This window comes from Tinamus guttatus, unplaced genomic scaffold (genome assembly GCF_059628265.1).
Source record: "Tinamus guttatus ecotype Peru unplaced genomic scaffold, ASM5962826v1 Tinamus_guttatus_pri_ptg000531l, whole genome shotgun sequence".
In the NCBI taxonomy this organism is placed as follows: domain Eukaryota; kingdom Metazoa; phylum Chordata; class Aves; order Tinamiformes; family Tinamidae; genus Tinamus; species Tinamus guttatus.
In genome coordinates this window covers 1-16,152 of record NW_028289065.1, presented here as the reverse complement: position 1 = coordinate 16,152, position 16,152 = coordinate 1, and the positions used below count along the sequence as shown (strand labels likewise).

The following is a 16,152-nucleotide window of genomic DNA, read 5'->3' as shown; positions in this document are numbered from 1 at the left end:
GGCCGGGACACGCAGGCGCGGGGCGGCGCGGCGGTTCCTCGGGGCTGGCGGGGCGGTTCCGCGGCGCGGAGCCTCGCGGCGGGTCGGGGCGCGCGTGGGCGCGTCGGGGCCGCGGGGCGGTCCCTGGTCGCGGGGTGTCCGTGAGGTGCGAGTGCGTGGGCGGGCGTGGGCAGCGGGGCGGGCGGGCGATGTGGCATACTTACCTGGCAGGGGAGACACCATGATCAGGCAGGTGGTTTTCCCAGGGCGAGGCTCATCCCTTGCACTCCGGGTGTGCTGACCCCTGCGATTTCCCAAATGCGGGAAACTCGACTGCATAATTTGTGGTAGGTGGGGGACTGCGTTCGCGCTCTCCCCTGGCTTTGCTTGTTTAAAAACAGAATAGAAAAAAGGCTGAGAGAACTTTTCAGCTTCTTCATTTACCCCTCGCTGGCGTCCGCCTGCGGTGGTTTCTCCTCTCTGCTCCGCTCTCCCTCATTTTTCCGCACTTCCGCCGTTTCCCTCGGGCCACTGTGGCTGCCGCAGCCCGCAGAGCAAGGGCCGCCGGCGGAAATGACGTTGCCATGGTGACGCCTTGTGTGTGCGCCGTCATGTTTGGCGTTCCGGTTCCGGTCGGGGCTGCGCGCGGCGGCGCGGCGCAGAGCGGCCCCGGGGCCATGCGGGCGGCGGCGGCCTGAGCGCGGCGGCAGCGGAGCGGCCCCGGCCCCTCTCCGCATGGCGTCGCGCGCTGCCGCCGCGGGGAAGGGCGGCGCCGCCCGCAGGACGCGCTGCCGCGAGCGGAGCCGCCGCTGCCGGCAGGGCCGGGGCGCGGCGCCCGCCGCGCGGAGCCGCAGCCGCAGCCCGGCGCGGACCGAGGAGCCCGGCGCGCTCCGTACGTGCGGGGCGGGGGCGGCCCATCCCGGGGCCGTTGCTGCGGCGGCTCCGCGCTCACCCGCCCCTCGTCTCCGCGCAGGGACCCCGCCGCCAGCGGAGCCGGGCGCCGCGGGCCCCGCCGAGGGGGCGGGCGGGGGGCCCGGGCCGCCCCCGGCCGCGGGGCGGCAGCGCGGGCGCCGGCGCGAGGCCGAGGCGCTGCTGCTCGAGCTGTCCCGCGGGCTGCAGTGCCCCGCGCCGCTCCCGCCGGCCGCCAGCGACGGCTCCGCCGAGGCCGCCCCGGGCGGGCGCCCCAAGCGCCGCGCGGCCAAAGTGTGAGCAGGGCCCGGGGGGCGGCTGCGGGCGGGCCGGGCCGCCCGGCCCCGCGCTCACCGGCCGGCCCTGCCCCGGCGCCGCAGGGCCCTGCTCTACCTGCAGGAGCTGGCGGAGGAGCTGACGAGCGTGTGCCAGGCCCCCGCGCCCGGCGACGCGGCCCGCGAGCCCCAGCCCGAGCGCGCGCAGCGGAGGCGCCGCGGCCGGCGCGCCGGGGAGGCGGCGGACGGCGATGACCCCGCGCGGGACGCCGACTTCGTGCCCTCCGCGGAGGGGCTGCTGCAGGCCGAGGAGGAGGAGGAGGACGAGGGGAGCGACGCGCCCCTCAGCGACGCCTCCGAGTCGGAGCCCGAGGCTCCCCGGGGACACGGCGCCAGGACGGCGCCCGCAGGGGTAACGGCCGCTCTTTGCCCGGGGCAGACGGCAGGGACCCCTCTCTGGCGGGTGGGTGCCGGGACAGGGATGATTCCTGGCACCGGCTCCTCCGCCTTGGCGGCAACAGGGCGAGGGGACCGGGCACGAGGTGACGGTGGGGATGGCTGGGGGCTCCCCGGGCTCCCGCAGGAGCAGCCGGCGCTGGGAAGGAGCCCGGTACCGCGGGCTGCACTGCCCGGTCCCGGCGGGGCGCGAGGGGACGTTGGGGCCGGCTCTGAGCCCGCCCGCCCTCGTGCGCAGAGGTCGAAGCCGCAGTGCCGCGGCCTCGCGCCCAACGGCTTCCACAACTCCATCATGGCGCCCGTGGAGAAGTGCTCCAGCCTCACGTGCAGCGTGTGAGTGCGGCCGGGACGGGCGCAGGGCACCGTGGGGTGCGCACGGAGCTGCGCCCTGACGTCCGGCCCTCCGCTGCAGGCGGGATCAGAATTACTCCCAGTGGGAGTTTCCCGACTGGATCCCCTTGGTGCACAAGTGGACGTGTCTCTCTGACAGGTAGCGGCGCTGGGGGGCTGCGGCCGCGCGGTGACATGGGCAGGAGAGCCAGAGCTGGGGGCAGGGGACGTTGGGGGCGGCGGGGACGCAGCCAGCGTTGCACCCCTGCATTATTCTGCTCGTGCTTCCTCCCTGGAGCCTGAGCATCCCTGGGGACCCCGGCCCATGTGGGGAGCAGGGCCGGGCTGCGCCGGAGCGAGCGGTTCCCTGCACGCACAGCGGGAGCGAGCGGTTCCCTGCACGTGCAGCAGGGCCGGGCCGCGCGGGAGCGAGCGGTTCCCTGCATGCACAGCGGGAGCGAGCGGTTCCCTGCACGCGCAGCACGGCCGGGCCCTGGCGGGAGCAGCCCCCTCTCAGCTCCTCCCGCCTCTGCAGCGAGGCCGCCCCGTACCTGCCCGCGGAGGAGAAGTCGCCCCTTTTCCTTATCCAGCGGGAGGGCATTGAGGAAGACGGTGCCTTGTACAGGATCAACAGGTCTGTGGGCACCGAGGGCCCGCGGTGACTCCGTGGCCAGCGGCCCGTCCGGGCGCGGGACGGGGCCCTGGCGCCTCCTCCGCCGCACAGCCCCGCGGCTGCGCCCCGAGCGGCCCCCTCGCCCGCAGGTTCGGCTCCCTGCAGCCCCACGCGGAGCGCCTGGACGTGTCCTTCTTCGTGGGCGGCCCCGTGTGGGCCATGGAGTGGTGCCCGTGCCCGGAGGGCTCGGCGGCGGCGCAGTACGTGGCGCTCTACTGCCACGGCAGCATGGAGGAGACGCACAGCGTGGCGGGGCTGCACGGCGGCCGCGCGCTGCTGCAGCTCTGGAGCCTGGGCGCGCTGCAGCGCGAGCGCGGGTGAGTCGGCGCGCGCGGCGGCGCTGCCGGCGGCGCCGGGGCCGCCCCTGCCCTCGTCACGGGCCGCCTGTGCCCGCAGCTCCGAGCACGGCCCCGCGCTGGCCTACGGCGTCGCCGCCGACCACGGCTGCGTCTGGGACATGAAGTTCTGCCCCAGCGGCGCCTGGGAGCCGCCCGCCGCCCCCAGGAAGGTGGGTTTGTGCATGGGGGCCGCGCGGCCGCCCCGTCCCGGCAGCGGCCTCAGCGCGCGCCCCGTCCGCAGCACCCGCAGATGAGCCGGCTGGGCCTGCTGGCCGCGGCCTTCTCGGACGGCGCCGTGCTGCTCTACTCGCTGCCGCACCCCGAGGCCCTGCGCGCCGCCGCGCGATGCCAGGTAACAGGTAGGAAGAGCCGCTCCGCGAGCGGGACGGGAGCCGGAGCCGTCCCGGCGCCACGGGGACCCCGGCGCCTCCGCGGCCGCGGTGCCGGGACGGGGCGCGCGGGGCCGGCTCCGCGATGGGGTGGTGCGGGGGCTGCGTGTCGCAGCGGGAGCGACGCTGCCCCTCCGCGGTGCCGGGTCCACCGGGTCTGTCGCTCCTGTCCTGCTGCTGCTGCTCACAGGCGGCGCTGGGGACGCCGTGCTGGCCGGGGGACGGGATGGGGCCGGGCCTGGGGGCGCCGATTCGGGCTCTGGGCTGCTGAGCGGCTCCCACGCGGTTCCTGGGGGACCCCACGTGTCCCTGACCCTGCTCTGCTCTCTCCTAGATGGGTCCCTGCACAAGCAGCTCATCTGCAAGGTCAGTGTCCCCGGCCGGGGTGTCCGCGTGGCGGAGCAGAGCCCTGCGGCAGCCCCGGGGCCGTGACGTGTCCGTCCATGCCCGCAGGCGCAGTGCGTGGCCGCGCTGCACGTGGGCGCCGTGCAGGCAGGGAGCGCCCCCGAGTGCGGCCAGTGCTTCAGCCTCTCCTGGCTGCCCTCCAAGCCCCACCACCACCTGGCCGCCGGCTTCTACGATGGTGAGCAGGGTGCCCTTCCACGGGGTCCCCTTCCCGCGCCGGGGCGGCAGCAGAGGGGGCAGGCGGGACATGCCCCACACCGCAGCGCCCGGCGGCTCCGCTGCACCCGGAGCTGACGGAGCCGCCCGTTGCGCGCGCGTCCTCCCCAGGCACCGTGGCCATCTGGAACCTGCCCACCACGTCGCTGCTGCAGCGCGTGTGCCAGCCCGACGGCTCCCTCAAGCTCTACCCGTTCCGCTGCTTCCTGGCGCACGACCACGCTGTGCGGAGCATAGAGTGGTGCAAGGCCGACAGGTGAGCGCCGCGCGCGGCCCGGCGCGGCCTCGCTGCCCTCGCTGCCCTCGCGGGGCCTGGAGCCCGGCCGGGACGCGCTCCGCTCCGGCTCTCAGCGCCGCCTCTCTCCTGGTTCTCAGCAACTTCCTGGTCACGGCAGGGAACGATCGCAAGATCAAGTTCTGGGACCTGCGGCGGCTCTACGAGCCCATCAACAGCATCAAGCGCTTCCTCAGCACCGAGGTGGCCTGGCTGCTGCCTTACAACGGCGTCACGGTGGCCCAGGACAACTGCTACGCCTCGTGAGTGCTGGGCCAGCTCCTGGCCCGCTCCGGGGCGGCGTCAGAGCGGCCGCGGGATCCCGCCGTGTGCCAGGACCGAGGCCAGGGGCTGGGCTGGACCCGGGGGCTGCCGCGTGTCCCCGCTGGCCGGTGGCCCTGGGCTCCACGGGGCTGTGGAGCGGCTCTGGGCTCGTTCCTGGCTTCAGGAGTTGCCACAAGAGCAGCTCAGGGGCAGCCCCCCCTGCCGGGTCCCTGTGTCCCCAGGGGGGTGACTTTGTGTCAGCACTTGGCCTCGCTGGCCCTGGGCACTGCCCTCACGCTCCCTTCCTTGCAGTTATGGTCTCTGTGGGATCCACTATATCGACGCTGGGTACCTCGGCTTCAAGGCCTATTTTGTGGCCCCTCGCAAGGGCACCGTGTGGGTAAGGGGCTTGTCCCTGTCCCAAGGGCCGTGGGGCCGCGTGCCCGGCTCCCGGCCGCGCTGCTGCCCCTGCCTGCAGCTGAGCAGCCCGTGCGGGGAGGCCGCTGCAGCGCGGGAGCCTCGCGGGGCCCCGCGTCCTCGAGCCGCCTCTTCCCGCAGAGCATCTCGGGCTCGGACTGGCTCAACACGGTGGCTGCCGGAGACATCACCGGGGAGCTGGTGGCCGCGGTGCTGCCCGACCTGGCCGTTAACCCCCTCAACATCAAGCGGCCCTCGGAGCGCAGATTCGTAAGAGCCCCCGTCCGCGGCGGCTGCGGCGGGACGGGCACCGCTGCCCCACGCGCAGCCCCGCCGCCACGGCCGCCTCCGCCCCGCAGCCCGTGTACAAGGCCGACCTGCTGCCCTGCGGCCCCGCCGGCCCCGCGGGCGCCGAGCAGGGCCTGCCCAGGACCAGGCGCTACAGCGAGATGGTGGCCAAGACCTGCATCCGCTTCCGCGACACGGACCTGGTAGGGGCCGGGGCGGCCCTGGCTGCGCGGGGACGCTGGCGGGTGGCCCTGGGGTGACGGTGCCCGCTGCGCCCCGGCGCACGGCGCTGCCCTCCGCAGCGCAGCTTCAAGAACTTCCCCAGCCGCGAGCCCATGCGCAGGATGCACACGCAGGAGGTGAAGGCCGAGCTGAGCCTCGACCGCCTGCAGCTCGAGTCCCTGCACAAGGTGGGAGCGCTGCGCCCCGCGCGCGGTGCAGGGCGCCAGGGCCGCGCGCGCTGACGCTGCCCCGTGCCGCAGGTGCGCTTCAGCCCCAACCTGGACTCGCTGGGCTGGCTGGTGTCGGGGGGCCAGGCCGGCATCGTGCGCGCGCACTGCCTGCTGGGGCTGGCCTGCAGCGTGGGCCGGCGCCTGCCGCGGGAGAGCCGCATGCGCGGAGCCGACCGCGACGGCGTCACCGACCCGCTGCCCACCCACCACGACGCCGGTGCCGACCCGTCGCCCCAGTAGCGCCCGCCGGAGCTGCAGGCCCAGCTCGATCCCGTGAGCCCCGGGCGGGGACGGGGGCTGAGCCCCCGGTGTGGCGCCGCGGGCAGGAGTCCGTGCGGCCCCGGCAGCCCCGGGGGCTGGCGGCGGGGCCGGGCGCTCCGCGGTCGCTCACATTGAGCCTGTGCCCTCGCGGAGCAGTAAAGGTGGCTGTTTTGTAAAGGTGCCGTTTTGTGGAGGCTCTGTGTGCCGGGGGCAGGGGCTGTGCCCTCCCGGGGACCCCCTGTCCCCCCACGGCCTCCCCGTGGTCACGCCGACACCTCCGCTGCTCTCGGACACGTTTATTGGGGCCGGGGGGCTCAGGCCTCGCACCGCACAGACGGACACGTGGACGGACACACAGACACATAGATACACAGGCAGGCACGTAGACACACAGACGGACACATAGACACGCGCAGACACACGGACAGACACACGGACAGACAGACAAACTCCTCCAGGGCCGCGGGCACAGGCTCAGGGCCGGGGGGCAGGGATGGGGTCCGGCTCCCCCTGCCCATGGGGCCGGTCCCCTGTTCCCGGCAGCCCCAGGTGCCGCCGTCCTCGTCCTCGCGGGGCCGCGGCCAGGCCGGTCCCGCCGCAGGGCACACGGAGCCCGGGGCCGGTCCCGCCGCGGGGTCAGGCCGGCGGCCCGCGGCAGTGGGCGCAGGCGGCCATGTCGTCGCCGTAGGGCTCCAGCTGCAGCGTGCAGGAGGCCAGGCCGAAGCGCCCGCGCAGCTCAGCCGTGGCCGCTCGCAGCACGGCCTCGGCATCGGCGCCCGCGCCTGCGGGCAGCGCCGCTCAGCGGGGCGCCCCTCGGCGGGGCAGGAGCCGCGGGACAGGGACGGTGACACTCACCCACGGCCACGTGCGCCGCCACCACGGGCAGCCCCGGCGTCAGCGCCCAGACGTGCAGGTCGTGGGTGCCCCGCACCCCGTCCACGGCCAGCAGCGCCGCCTCCACCGCGCCAGGCTCGGCGCCCCGCGGCGCCCCTGCGCCGGCCGTCAGCGCGAGCCGCCCGCGGGGACGGCAGCGCCCCGGCCCGCGGGGACGGCAGCGCCCGGCCCACGGGAACGGCAGCGCCTGGCCCACGGGAACGGCAGCGCCCCGACCCGCGGGAACGGCAGCGCCCCGGCCCGTGCCGCCCCTGGCCCACGCACCTTCCATGAGCACGCGGAAGACGTCCCGCAGGATGGCCCCGGTGGAGCCCAGCACGAAGAGCGAGAAGAGCAGCGTGCTGATGGGGTCCGCGATCTTGCACTGGGGCTGCGGGCAGGGCAGCGTGGGGCTGGGGCCGGCCCCACGGCACGGCCCGGGACCGCCCGCCCGCCCACCTTGAAGTAGATGACGGTGGCGGCCACGAGGACGCCGACGCTCTGCAGCAGGTCGCCCACGACGTGCACGAAGGCCGCGCGGACGCTGGTGCTGCCGGGCAGCGCCCGAGCCCCCGCGCTCCCCTCCAGCCGCTCGTAGTCCGGGCCGTGGCCGTGGCCGGGCTGGCGCAGCACGTAGGCCATGCTGCGGGGAGCGGGTGGCTCGGCTCCGCGCGCGCTGGGGCAGAGCAGCCCCAGGACAGGGCACGTCGGGGGCAGGTGTGGGGCTGGGGCGGGTGCCCATGCTGGGTGCAAGAGGGCTGCCCCCCTGCGGCACATGCGTGGGGCCAGGGCAAGGCCGTGGGGCTGGAGACAGCAGGGCAGGGGGGCTAGGGGACACCTGTGGGGCCGCACAAGTGTGTGGGGCTGCACCGATGGGGCGGCGGGATGCACAGGCTGGGGGCTGCTGTGGCCAGGGGATGCCTGTGGCTGGGGACAGTGGCCAGGAGCTTCGGTGGCCGGGGCACGTACACCAGGTTGACCCCCACGGCGCCGGCGGAGGTGGCCAGCATGGCCCTCGCCTCGATCTCGTAGTCGCCGCTGACGATGCGGGCGGCCGCCAGGTAGACGAGCGCTGCCGTCACCAGCCAGATGGAGAGCACCGAGGCCAGCGCACCCAGCGTCTCTGCGGGTGGCAGCGTCAGCGCCCGGCGGCCACGCTGTGCCCCGCGCTGCCCCACGCCGTCCTGTGCCACCCTGTGCTGCGCCCCGCGCTGCCCTGTGCCACCCCGTGCTGCGCCCCGCGCTGCCCCGCGCTGCCCTGTGCCACCCTGTGCTGCGCCCCGCGCTGCCCCACGCCGTCCTGTGCCGCCTTGTGCTGCCCCCCACACCGCCCTGTGCAGCTCCCCGTGTCTCACCCGCGCGGTGCCAGCCAAAGCTCATGGTCCTGGTGGGCGGCCGGGCAGAGACCCAGAGCGAGAAGAGGCTCACGGCCATGCTGCCCACGTCCGCCAGCAGATGCGCCGCGTCCGTCATGATGGCCAGGCTGTGCGCCAGGTAGCCACCTGCGGAGCCGCGGTGCTGCCACCCCCGCCGAGCCCGGCCCGATGCATCCCCAGCACCCATCCTGCTCTATCCCCATCGCCCCATCAACCATCCGTGGGTGCCAGCATCATCACCCATCCCGCTGCAGCCCTATCACCCCAGCACCCACCCCACAGGAGCCCGAGCACCCAGCATCCCTCCTGCTTCAGCATCAGCACCCGGCACCCATCCCACTGTATCCCCATTGCCCTGTCAACCCTCCATGGGCACCAGCACCAGCACCTATCCCACCGGAGCCCCTTCACCCTAACGCATGTTCCACCGTAGCCTCAGCATCTGTCACCCATCCCACTGCATCCCCAGCACCCATCCCGCTGCAGCCCCACTGCCCTGGCACCCGCTGCAACTCCAGCACCCCAATAGCTGTCCCGCTGCAGCCCCATCACCCCAGCACCCGTCCCGCTGTGGCCCCGGCACCCCGGTGCAGCCCCTGTCCCGCTGCAGCCCCGACCCGGTACCTATGACCTCCCCGACCATGAAGATGCAGCAGATGGTGCAGGCGACACTGAGCTGCCGCCGGGCCTGGAGCCTCCCGCCGGGGCTGGGCGGCGCGGGGCTGCAGCGGCAGCGCGGGGCCGGGGCCGCCTCGGGCTGCAGCTCCAGCTCGGGGGCCGCGGGCGGCGCAGCCGGGGCGCCCCGGGCACCGGCGAACAGGCTGCGGGCGGGAGTGGCGGGCAGCCCCGGGGCTACCGGAGCCCCCGTCCCGGAGCTCCCGGTGCGCCCGTCCCGCAGCCCCGGGACTCCCAGAGCCCCCAGCCCGCAGTCCCGGAGCTCCCGGTGCCCCCGGTTCGCAGTCCCGGCACCGCCGCTACCCCCTTCCAGCAGCCCCGGCAGCCTGCGGCGGCCCCGGGGGATCCTCTCCCCGCGCCCCGGGTCGCTGCACCCCGCTCCGGCCCCGTCGCTCCCCTCGCGGCTCGGCCGGGCCCACGCGACGCCACCAGTCTGGTCCCGTGTCAGTCTGGTCACGCAGCGGCGGGCCCCGTCCCCGTCTCCCTGTCCCCGTCCCGCTCCGCGCGCGGCCGCAGCCGCCGACCTCCCCCGCGCTGCGCGCTCAACCGAGACCGGGCGGCTGCGGGTCCGGGAGCGCCGGTGCGGCGGCGCAGGACGGGACTTAAGGCGGCGGGAACGGGGATGCCGGGCTGCCGGCCGCGGCGCGTGCAGGACCGTGACGCGAGGGAGCGGGCGGCGGAGGCGGCGGGGAGCCGCGGGGGACACAGCGGGGGCGGCGGAGGCGAACGGGGCATCGCGCGGGGTGACCGCAGCGGCGCGGGGGCGTGATGGATGGTGGCGGTGCCGGTACCGGGCGAGGGTGGCGGTGCTGGGCTGCGGACCCTGGGGGTGGTGGCGGTACCGACATGCGGGTGCCGGGGGTGGTGGACGTGCCGGTCACGGTGCCGGGATGAGGGACGTGCAGGAGCGGGGGTGTCGGCGTGGCGGTGCCGGGAGTGATGGAGGTGTCAGCGGTGGCGCCGCTGGGGACGCAGAGGGGGGTGGAGGTGGCGGGGGTGGTGGACAGGCTGGTGTCGGGATGACGGATGTGGCAGTGCCGGGAGTGGCGGAGCGGGGGTGTCGGGAGTGAGGGTCGTGCAGGCGCGGGGGGTGATGCAGGTGCCGGCGCGGGTGCCGGGGTGCCGGTGCCGATGTCGGTGCCGGGGATGATGGACGTGCCGGTGTCGGGAACGAGGGACGTGCAGATGCTGCGCGTGATGCAGGTGCCGGGGTGCCGGTGCCGGGGGCGATGGGGATGCGGGGGTGAGGGACGTGCCGGTCGCAGTGCCGGGGCGATGGACGTGCGGATGCCGGTGCCGGTCGCGGTGCCGGTGCCGGCGGTACCTCTTGAGGCGCAGGCTGCCGTCGGCGCGGCCGCCGCGCGGGGCGACCAGCCGGGCGCTCTCGGTGCCGGGCGGGAGCTCCATGCCGGGCACCCGCCGCTCCGCCGCCGCCGCCGGAGCCCGGAGCGGCCCCTGCCCGCCGCGCAGGCCCCGCCCACACCTCACATGGCCCCGCCCACAACCAGGTCACCGCCCACCACGATGTCCCGCCCCCATTGGCCGCGGGGCGGGGCGGCGGGCGGGGCTCGCGGGGGGGCGGGGCCGCGGTTCTCCCGCGCGCGGGAGCGGCGCGCGGCCCCGCGGGGCGGGTTCCGCGCAGACACGCGTGTTCATACGTGTGCGTGTGCACGGAAGCTGCGGCCCCCGCGCGACTACGGCCCCCGGCAGCCCCCGTGCGGGGGCTGCCGGGGGCCGTAGTCGCGCGGGGGCCGCCGGGGGTTGTAGTCGCGCGGGGGCCGCCGGGGGTTGTAGTCGCGCGCGGGCCCGGTCACGCCGTCCCGGCAGCCCGCGCGGTGCGATGGCGGCGGCGGCGGGCGCGGAGCGCGGCTCGCTGGACTCGCTGCTGCGGCGGCTGCCGCTGCCGGCCGCGCCGCGGAAGCGCACGGCGAGCCAGTGCCAGCCGGAGCCGCCGCTGCTGCGCACCAGCAAGCGGACCATCTACACGGCCGGCCGCCCGCCCTGGTACAGCGAGACCGGCGCGCCCGTCGACGAGGCCTTCGTCATCGGTGCGGGCCGCCCCGGGGCGGGAGCCGGGGCTCGGGAGCGCAGCCGGGGCTCGGGGCCGCGGCGCGGCCCGTCCTCACGCGCCCCCCGCCGCCCCGCAGGCCTGTGCGGCGGCAGCGCCTCGGGAAAGACGACGGTGGCGACGCGGATCATCGAGGCGCTGGACGTGCCCTGGGTGGTGCTGCTGTCCATGGACTCCTTCTACAAGGTGCGTGGAGCGGACGTGTCCCCGTCCCCATTCCTGTCTGCATCCCCATCCCTGTCCTTGTCCCTGTCTCCATCCCCATTCCCGTCCCCATCTCCATCCTCTCCCCCATCCCCATTCCTATTCCTGTCTCCATCCCCGTCCTCACCCCCATCGCCATCCCCGTTCTTGTCCTCATCCCTCTTGTCATACCCATCCCTCTCCTCATCCCCATTCCCATTCCCATCCCCATTCCTGTCCCTGTCCTTGTCCCCGTCCTTGTCCCCGGCCCCATTTCTGTGCCCATCCCCATCCTTGTCCCCATCCCCGTCCCCATCCCGATCCTCGTCCTCATCCCTATTCCCATCCTCATTCTGGTCCCTATTCCCATCCCCGTCCTTATCCCGTCCCCATGTCCATCCCCGTCCCCGTCCCCGCAGGTGCTGGACGAGGGGCAGCAGGCGCTGGCCGCCCGCAGCGACTACAACTTTGACCACCCCGACGCCTTCGACTTCGAGCTGCTCGTGAGCGTCCTGCGCAAGCTCAAGAAGGGCAAGAGCGTGAAGGTGCCGGTCTACGACTTCACCACGCACAGCCGCCGCCGCGAGTGGGTGGGTGCCGCGGCGCGCCGGGCCCGGGCAGCGGGAGGGGCAGAGCCGCGCGGAGGGGCTTGGGGCCAGCCGGGCTCCAGGGTGCCGGTGACACCGGGCTGGGGTGGAGCAGGGGCCTTTGGGACCGCCGTGGGGTGTCCCCCAAAGGGCGAGCACCCGCGCGGGCTGAGGGCTGGGACGTTACCGCACCGAGCGTGTCGGTGCCGTGCGCCGGCGGGGGCCGCTGCAGCGGGACCCTTCTGTGCCCGCAGAAAACGGTGTACGGGGCGAACGTGATCGTGTTCGAGGGGATCCTGGCGTTCGCCAACAAGGAGCTGCTGAAGGTACCGCTGCCTGACGCAGCTGCCGCGGGCACCGCGGTGCGCAGGGGAGGGCACCGCGCCGGGGTGCAGCACCCGGGTGAGGGCCCCATAGCGGGGTGCAGCACATGGGTGAGGGGGCCATAGGGGGTGCAGCGGGGTGAGGGCACCGTAGCGGGGTGCAGCATGGGGACAAACCCGTCCTGGCCCAGCCTCGCTGCTGCGGAGCGGGGAGATGCCCCTTGCGGGAGGAGATGCTGCTGCCCTCCGGCAGGGCCGTCGCTGCGCGGGTCAGACCGGGCCCTGGGCGCCCATGGGGCAGCTCTGGGGAGCCCGGGGAGCTGGGGGGAGCCGTGGGGGGTGCTCACCCCTCCCAGTTTTCCAGCTCCTGGACATGAAAGTGTTTGTGGACACGGACTCCGACATCCGGCTGGTGCGGCGGCTGCAGCGCGACATCATGGAGCGCGGCCGCGACCTCGTGGGCGTCATCAAGCAGTACAACCAGTTTGTGAAGCCGGCGTTCGAGCAGTACATCGAGCCCACCGTGCAGCTGGCCGACATCGTGGTGCCGCGCGGTGAGGGCGCCGCTGCGCGCGGCGCGCGGGGCCGGGCACCCGGCGCGGGGCTCACCCGGCTCCTCTGCCCCCCTGCCAGGCGGGGAGAACTTCGTGGCGCTGGACCTCATCGTGCAGCACGTGCACAGCCAGCTGGAGAAGGTGAGGGGCTGCGGGGGCCTGCGGGAGGAGGAGGAAGGGGGGAGGAAGGGGCTGCGCGGGGTCAGCGCTGCCCTGCGGGAGGAGGAGGAGGGAGGCGGGAGGAAGGGGCTGCGCGGGGTGAGCGCTGCCCTGCGGGAGGAGGAGGAGGAAGGTGGGAGGAAGGGGCTGCGCGGGGTCAGCGCTGCCCTGCAGGAGGCCTCGGCCCCTCTCGGGTGGGCACAGCCCCGGCACCGTCCGTGGCGCTTGGGACGCTGGCGCTGTCGCCCCGGGGTCCCCTCTGCCCGCACCCCCCTCGCCCGACCTGCAGCCCCCCGGGCTCCCCGCACAGCCCCCTTGTCCCGGGGGGCTGGTTCTGGTTTCGGTGTCCGGAGCAGGGCAGGGGGCTCTGGGGCTGCCCCGGCCGCGCAGTGACCGGCTGTTCTCCCTCGTGCCGCCGTGGGCCGTGCGGACGCCCCCGCCGCGCTCCCAGCGGGAGATCACCGTCAGGTAGGGCACGGAGCGCCCGGAGCGCCCCGCGCGTCCTGCCCGTCCCGCGCGTCCTGCCTGTCCCGCAGCGCGCGGAGCGGCTCTGCCCGCTCGGGAGCGGGATGTGGCGGTGCGCGCGGCGGAGGGTCGGCTCGGAGAGCGGCCCTGAACGCGGAGCCGTCCGGAACCGCGGCCGTGCCGGGCAGGCCCCTCCAGTGCGGCCCTGCTCAGCGCTCCCCTTCGCAGGGCGGCCCTGGCCTCGGCGCACCAAGGGCAGCCGCTGCCGAAGACGCTGAGCGTGCTGGAGAACACGCCGCAGGTGCGGGGCATGCACACCATCATCAGGTACGTCCTGCTCCCGGGCGCGCTCCGGGCCGGCCGTTCCTGCCGCGGGACCCTGGCCCGTCGGCAGTGCCGGGGGCGCTGGAGCCTCCCTCCTTGGGGGCGTTCGCAGCCCCGCGGCCCCGTCCTGGACAAGCTGCTGCAGGCGCCTGCGCGCGCAGGGCTCGGGCTGCGGAGCGAGCGGTGGTACCGACCCCCCGTGCGGTGGTGTGTGGAGCGGGCGGCAGTACTGACCCTCTGTGCGGTGGAACGTGGAGCGGGCGGCGGTACCGAGCCCCTGTGCGGTGGTACGTGGAGCGGGTGGCGGTACCGACCCCTTGTGTGCTGGTACATGGAGCGGGCGGCAGTACTGACCCTCTGTGCGCTGGTACATGGAGCGGGTGGCGGTGCCCCCCTCGGCAGCTCCTTGCGGCATTGGCCCCGCGCTCGGTGTTCCCGCACGGTGCCAGCGGGAGCGGAGCAGTGTCCGTCCTGCGGCAGTGCCGGCGCAGGGCAGGGCTCGTGTCCGGGCGGGCACTGGGTGCGCGGGCGGCGGTGCTAGTGGTGCCGGCGGTGCTGGCGGTGCCGGCGCCGCGAGCCGTTCGCTCCTCCCTGGGGCCGGCGCTTCCTGCCGGCTCGGAGCCGGGTCCGCAGCTTCCCGGGGACCCGGTGCCCCCGTCCCGGCCGCAGCCCTCCGCCTCTCTGCCTGGCTGGGGACGGCGCCGCTCCGGGCACCGCGAGCGTGCGGTCCTGTTGAGCCGCTCGGAGCCAGCGCTTTGCTCGGCGGCCCTGGGTCCGGTGGGTGTGCGGCCGGGGCGGAACCCAGCGCCGCGCTCATCCGGGATCACCGCAGCCCCCGCGCGCTCCCGGGGCGGATCGTGCGGCGGATGGGGCGCGGGACGCGGACTTTGCCCCTTCCAGGCGGTGTCTGGAAAATCCCGTGTTTGCGAGCGGCGGCGCCTTGCGCGTGAGCCGATCCTGCCGCTCCGGCCAGGCCAGCGGCGCCGGAGCGGCTGCCACCAAGGGGGCTCCGGCAGCGCGTTCCCTGCCCGCGGCAGCCCGTGATTCCGCGCCCGGCACTGCGGTTCCTGCCACGCTCCCCTCTGCCGCTCCGGCTCCGCGCTGTCCGGACGGGCGGCACGTGGGCATCGCGCTGCGGCGGTGCCTGCGCCGCGGGAGAGGGGCACCCGGGGCCGCGCGGAGCAGCCCAACGCCGCCACCGTGTGCAGGCTGCAGCATTGGGTGCTGCCGCCGCGTCCAGGCTGCAGCGGTCGGCGCGGCCCGCGCGGGATCGCAGCGGCAGGCGCAGCCTCTCCGGCCGCGCCAGGGCCCCTCCACGCACCAACAATCTCTTCTGGCCCTCTCAGCCTTCAGAGCCTTCCTCAAAACTTCTGATCCCGTTTGCCTATCACGGAGGAAAATGCATCCAGGGGTTTCTTTTTCCGTCAGGGTGGTTGATGCATCCAGGGATTTCTTTTTCCATCAGGGTGGTTGACCCGTGGAGTTGTTTCCTCCAGCATCCCCTCAGCTTTTGGCTTGCAGCCCTTGCACCCTCTCTGCCCGGTGGTGCCCAGGCTGGAGCACCCGGGCAGCAGCAGCAGGTCCAGGAGCTCCTGGTGCCGGAGGTTCCGCGCAGCCCCGCGCAGGAGACGCGGGCCCTTCTCCCGGCGTGCCGGGTGCCCCGGGGTGCCCGTTATCCCAGGCTGTGCTGGAAGCAGCCGGTGAGCGGCTCCCCGCTCCGTGCAGAGCCCCTGGCCCCAGGCTGCCCATGGCTGATGGCAGAAACACCTCGGGGCAGCGGCAGCTTCTTGTCCTGCTCCTGAGCTGCTCCCGGCTGCTACGTGGCCCATCGTTTGCTGTGTGATGTGAGAAACCGCAGATGGGGCCCAAAAATAACGAATTAAAAATAATCAGCAGCCTTCTGCCTTTTCTGGCCCGCTGCCACCTCCGCCACTCCCACATGGTAACGGGCAGATGTCTGTGTTAGGGCTCCCCTGTTCCAGATACCGTGGGGCTGCGCCGTCACCCGGGGTTTGGAGACGGCCCAAACGGCCCCTCGGCGACGGGCAGAACCGGCCTTGGGTCCAGCCCGGGGCCACCTCGCCGGTCACTGCCCGGCCCGAAGCCCCTGGGGGCTCCTGCAGCCACGCGCATCGTTGCCACCGGCTGCTGGTGCTTTTGTGAAGTGGGGACCCCGAGAGGACCGTCCTGCAGAAACGGGGTGTCCCTGGCACCGCGGTGCGGCCGCGTTTGGTATCTGGCGCGTCCCGCGCTCTGCCCGCGTCCCGCCGTCCTGCCGTCACCGCTACGGCACTCACGGAGCTGCCAGCGGGCAGTAGTTGCAGTGCCCTGGGAACGGGCTGGGTCCTGCCCGTTGGCTGTTGGCTCCGCAGCCCTGCGCCGCGGTGCCGCTCCGCCGTCCTGCGCCGCTCCGTAGTCCTGCGCCGCGCCGGGCGCCGCTGCTCCCTCCCCAACAAGGCCGCTCGCGTGGGCTCGGTTGTGCGCGGCCCTCCTGCTGCCCCGGGTCTGCGCGAGGCGTCTGGGGACGCGCCTATCCCTGGCAGCGGTGTCTGTGACCCGGTGCGCGGTTGGAGCCGAGGGCGGTGTTGGGTGCTCGACCGCCGTCCCCGCGTTCCGCTGTGCAGGTGCCGGCTGCCGCG

General features: G+C 74.7%; 3 protein-coding genes and 1 non-coding gene across 4 annotated transcripts; 3 read left to right on the top strand and 1 right to left on the bottom strand.

The window, feature by feature from the left end:
* The first annotated feature begins 195 nt into the window (after nt 1-195).
* Nucleotides 196-359, top strand: LOC148592720 (U1 spliceosomal RNA). The gene has a single exon (XR_015913908.1). It is a non-coding gene; the product is annotated as a U1 spliceosomal RNA (small nuclear RNA).
* A 355-nt stretch (nt 360-714) lies between these two features.
* Nucleotides 715-5,905, top strand: GTF3C2 (general transcription factor IIIC subunit 2). Its single transcript, XM_088534030.1, has 17 exons — nt 715-1,184; nt 1,269-1,575; nt 1,858-1,952; nt 2,032-2,109; nt 2,485-2,583; nt 2,712-2,939; nt 3,019-3,130; nt 3,202-3,319; nt 3,684-3,715; nt 3,803-3,932; nt 4,082-4,226; nt 4,346-4,507; nt 4,821-4,908; nt 5,067-5,195; nt 5,285-5,416; nt 5,516-5,623; nt 5,696-5,905. The coding sequence occupies exons 1-17, from the start codon at nt 715-717 to the stop codon at nt 5,903-5,905; spliced, it is 2,643 nt and encodes an 880-aa protein (XP_088390156.1).
* Nucleotides 5,906-6,562: 657 nt separating this feature from the next.
* LOC148592718 (putative proton-coupled zinc antiporter SLC30A3) lies at nt 6,563-10,257 on the bottom strand. Its single transcript, XM_088534037.1, has 8 exons — nt 10,175-10,257; nt 8,800-8,996; nt 8,155-8,301; nt 7,769-7,922; nt 7,259-7,442; nt 7,085-7,190; nt 6,782-6,916; nt 6,563-6,708 (listed from the first exon to the last, which is right to left on the bottom strand). The coding sequence occupies exons 1-8, from the start codon at nt 10,255-10,257 to the stop codon at nt 6,563-6,565; spliced, it is 1,152 nt and encodes a 383-aa protein (XP_088390163.1).
* Nucleotides 10,258-10,690: 433 nt separating this feature from the next.
* On the top strand, nt 10,691-13,516 carry LOC148592717 (uridine-cytidine kinase-like 1; the record flags this gene model as incomplete). Its single annotated transcript, XM_088534029.1, has 8 exons — nt 10,691-10,898; nt 10,998-11,104; nt 11,521-11,691; nt 11,943-12,014; nt 12,376-12,565; nt 12,645-12,706; nt 13,176-13,192; nt 13,418-13,516. Coding segments are annotated over exons 1-8 (926 nt in total), but the record flags the coding sequence as incomplete, so codon positions are not given.
* Between the last annotated feature and the right edge of the window lie 2,636 nt (nt 13,517-16,152).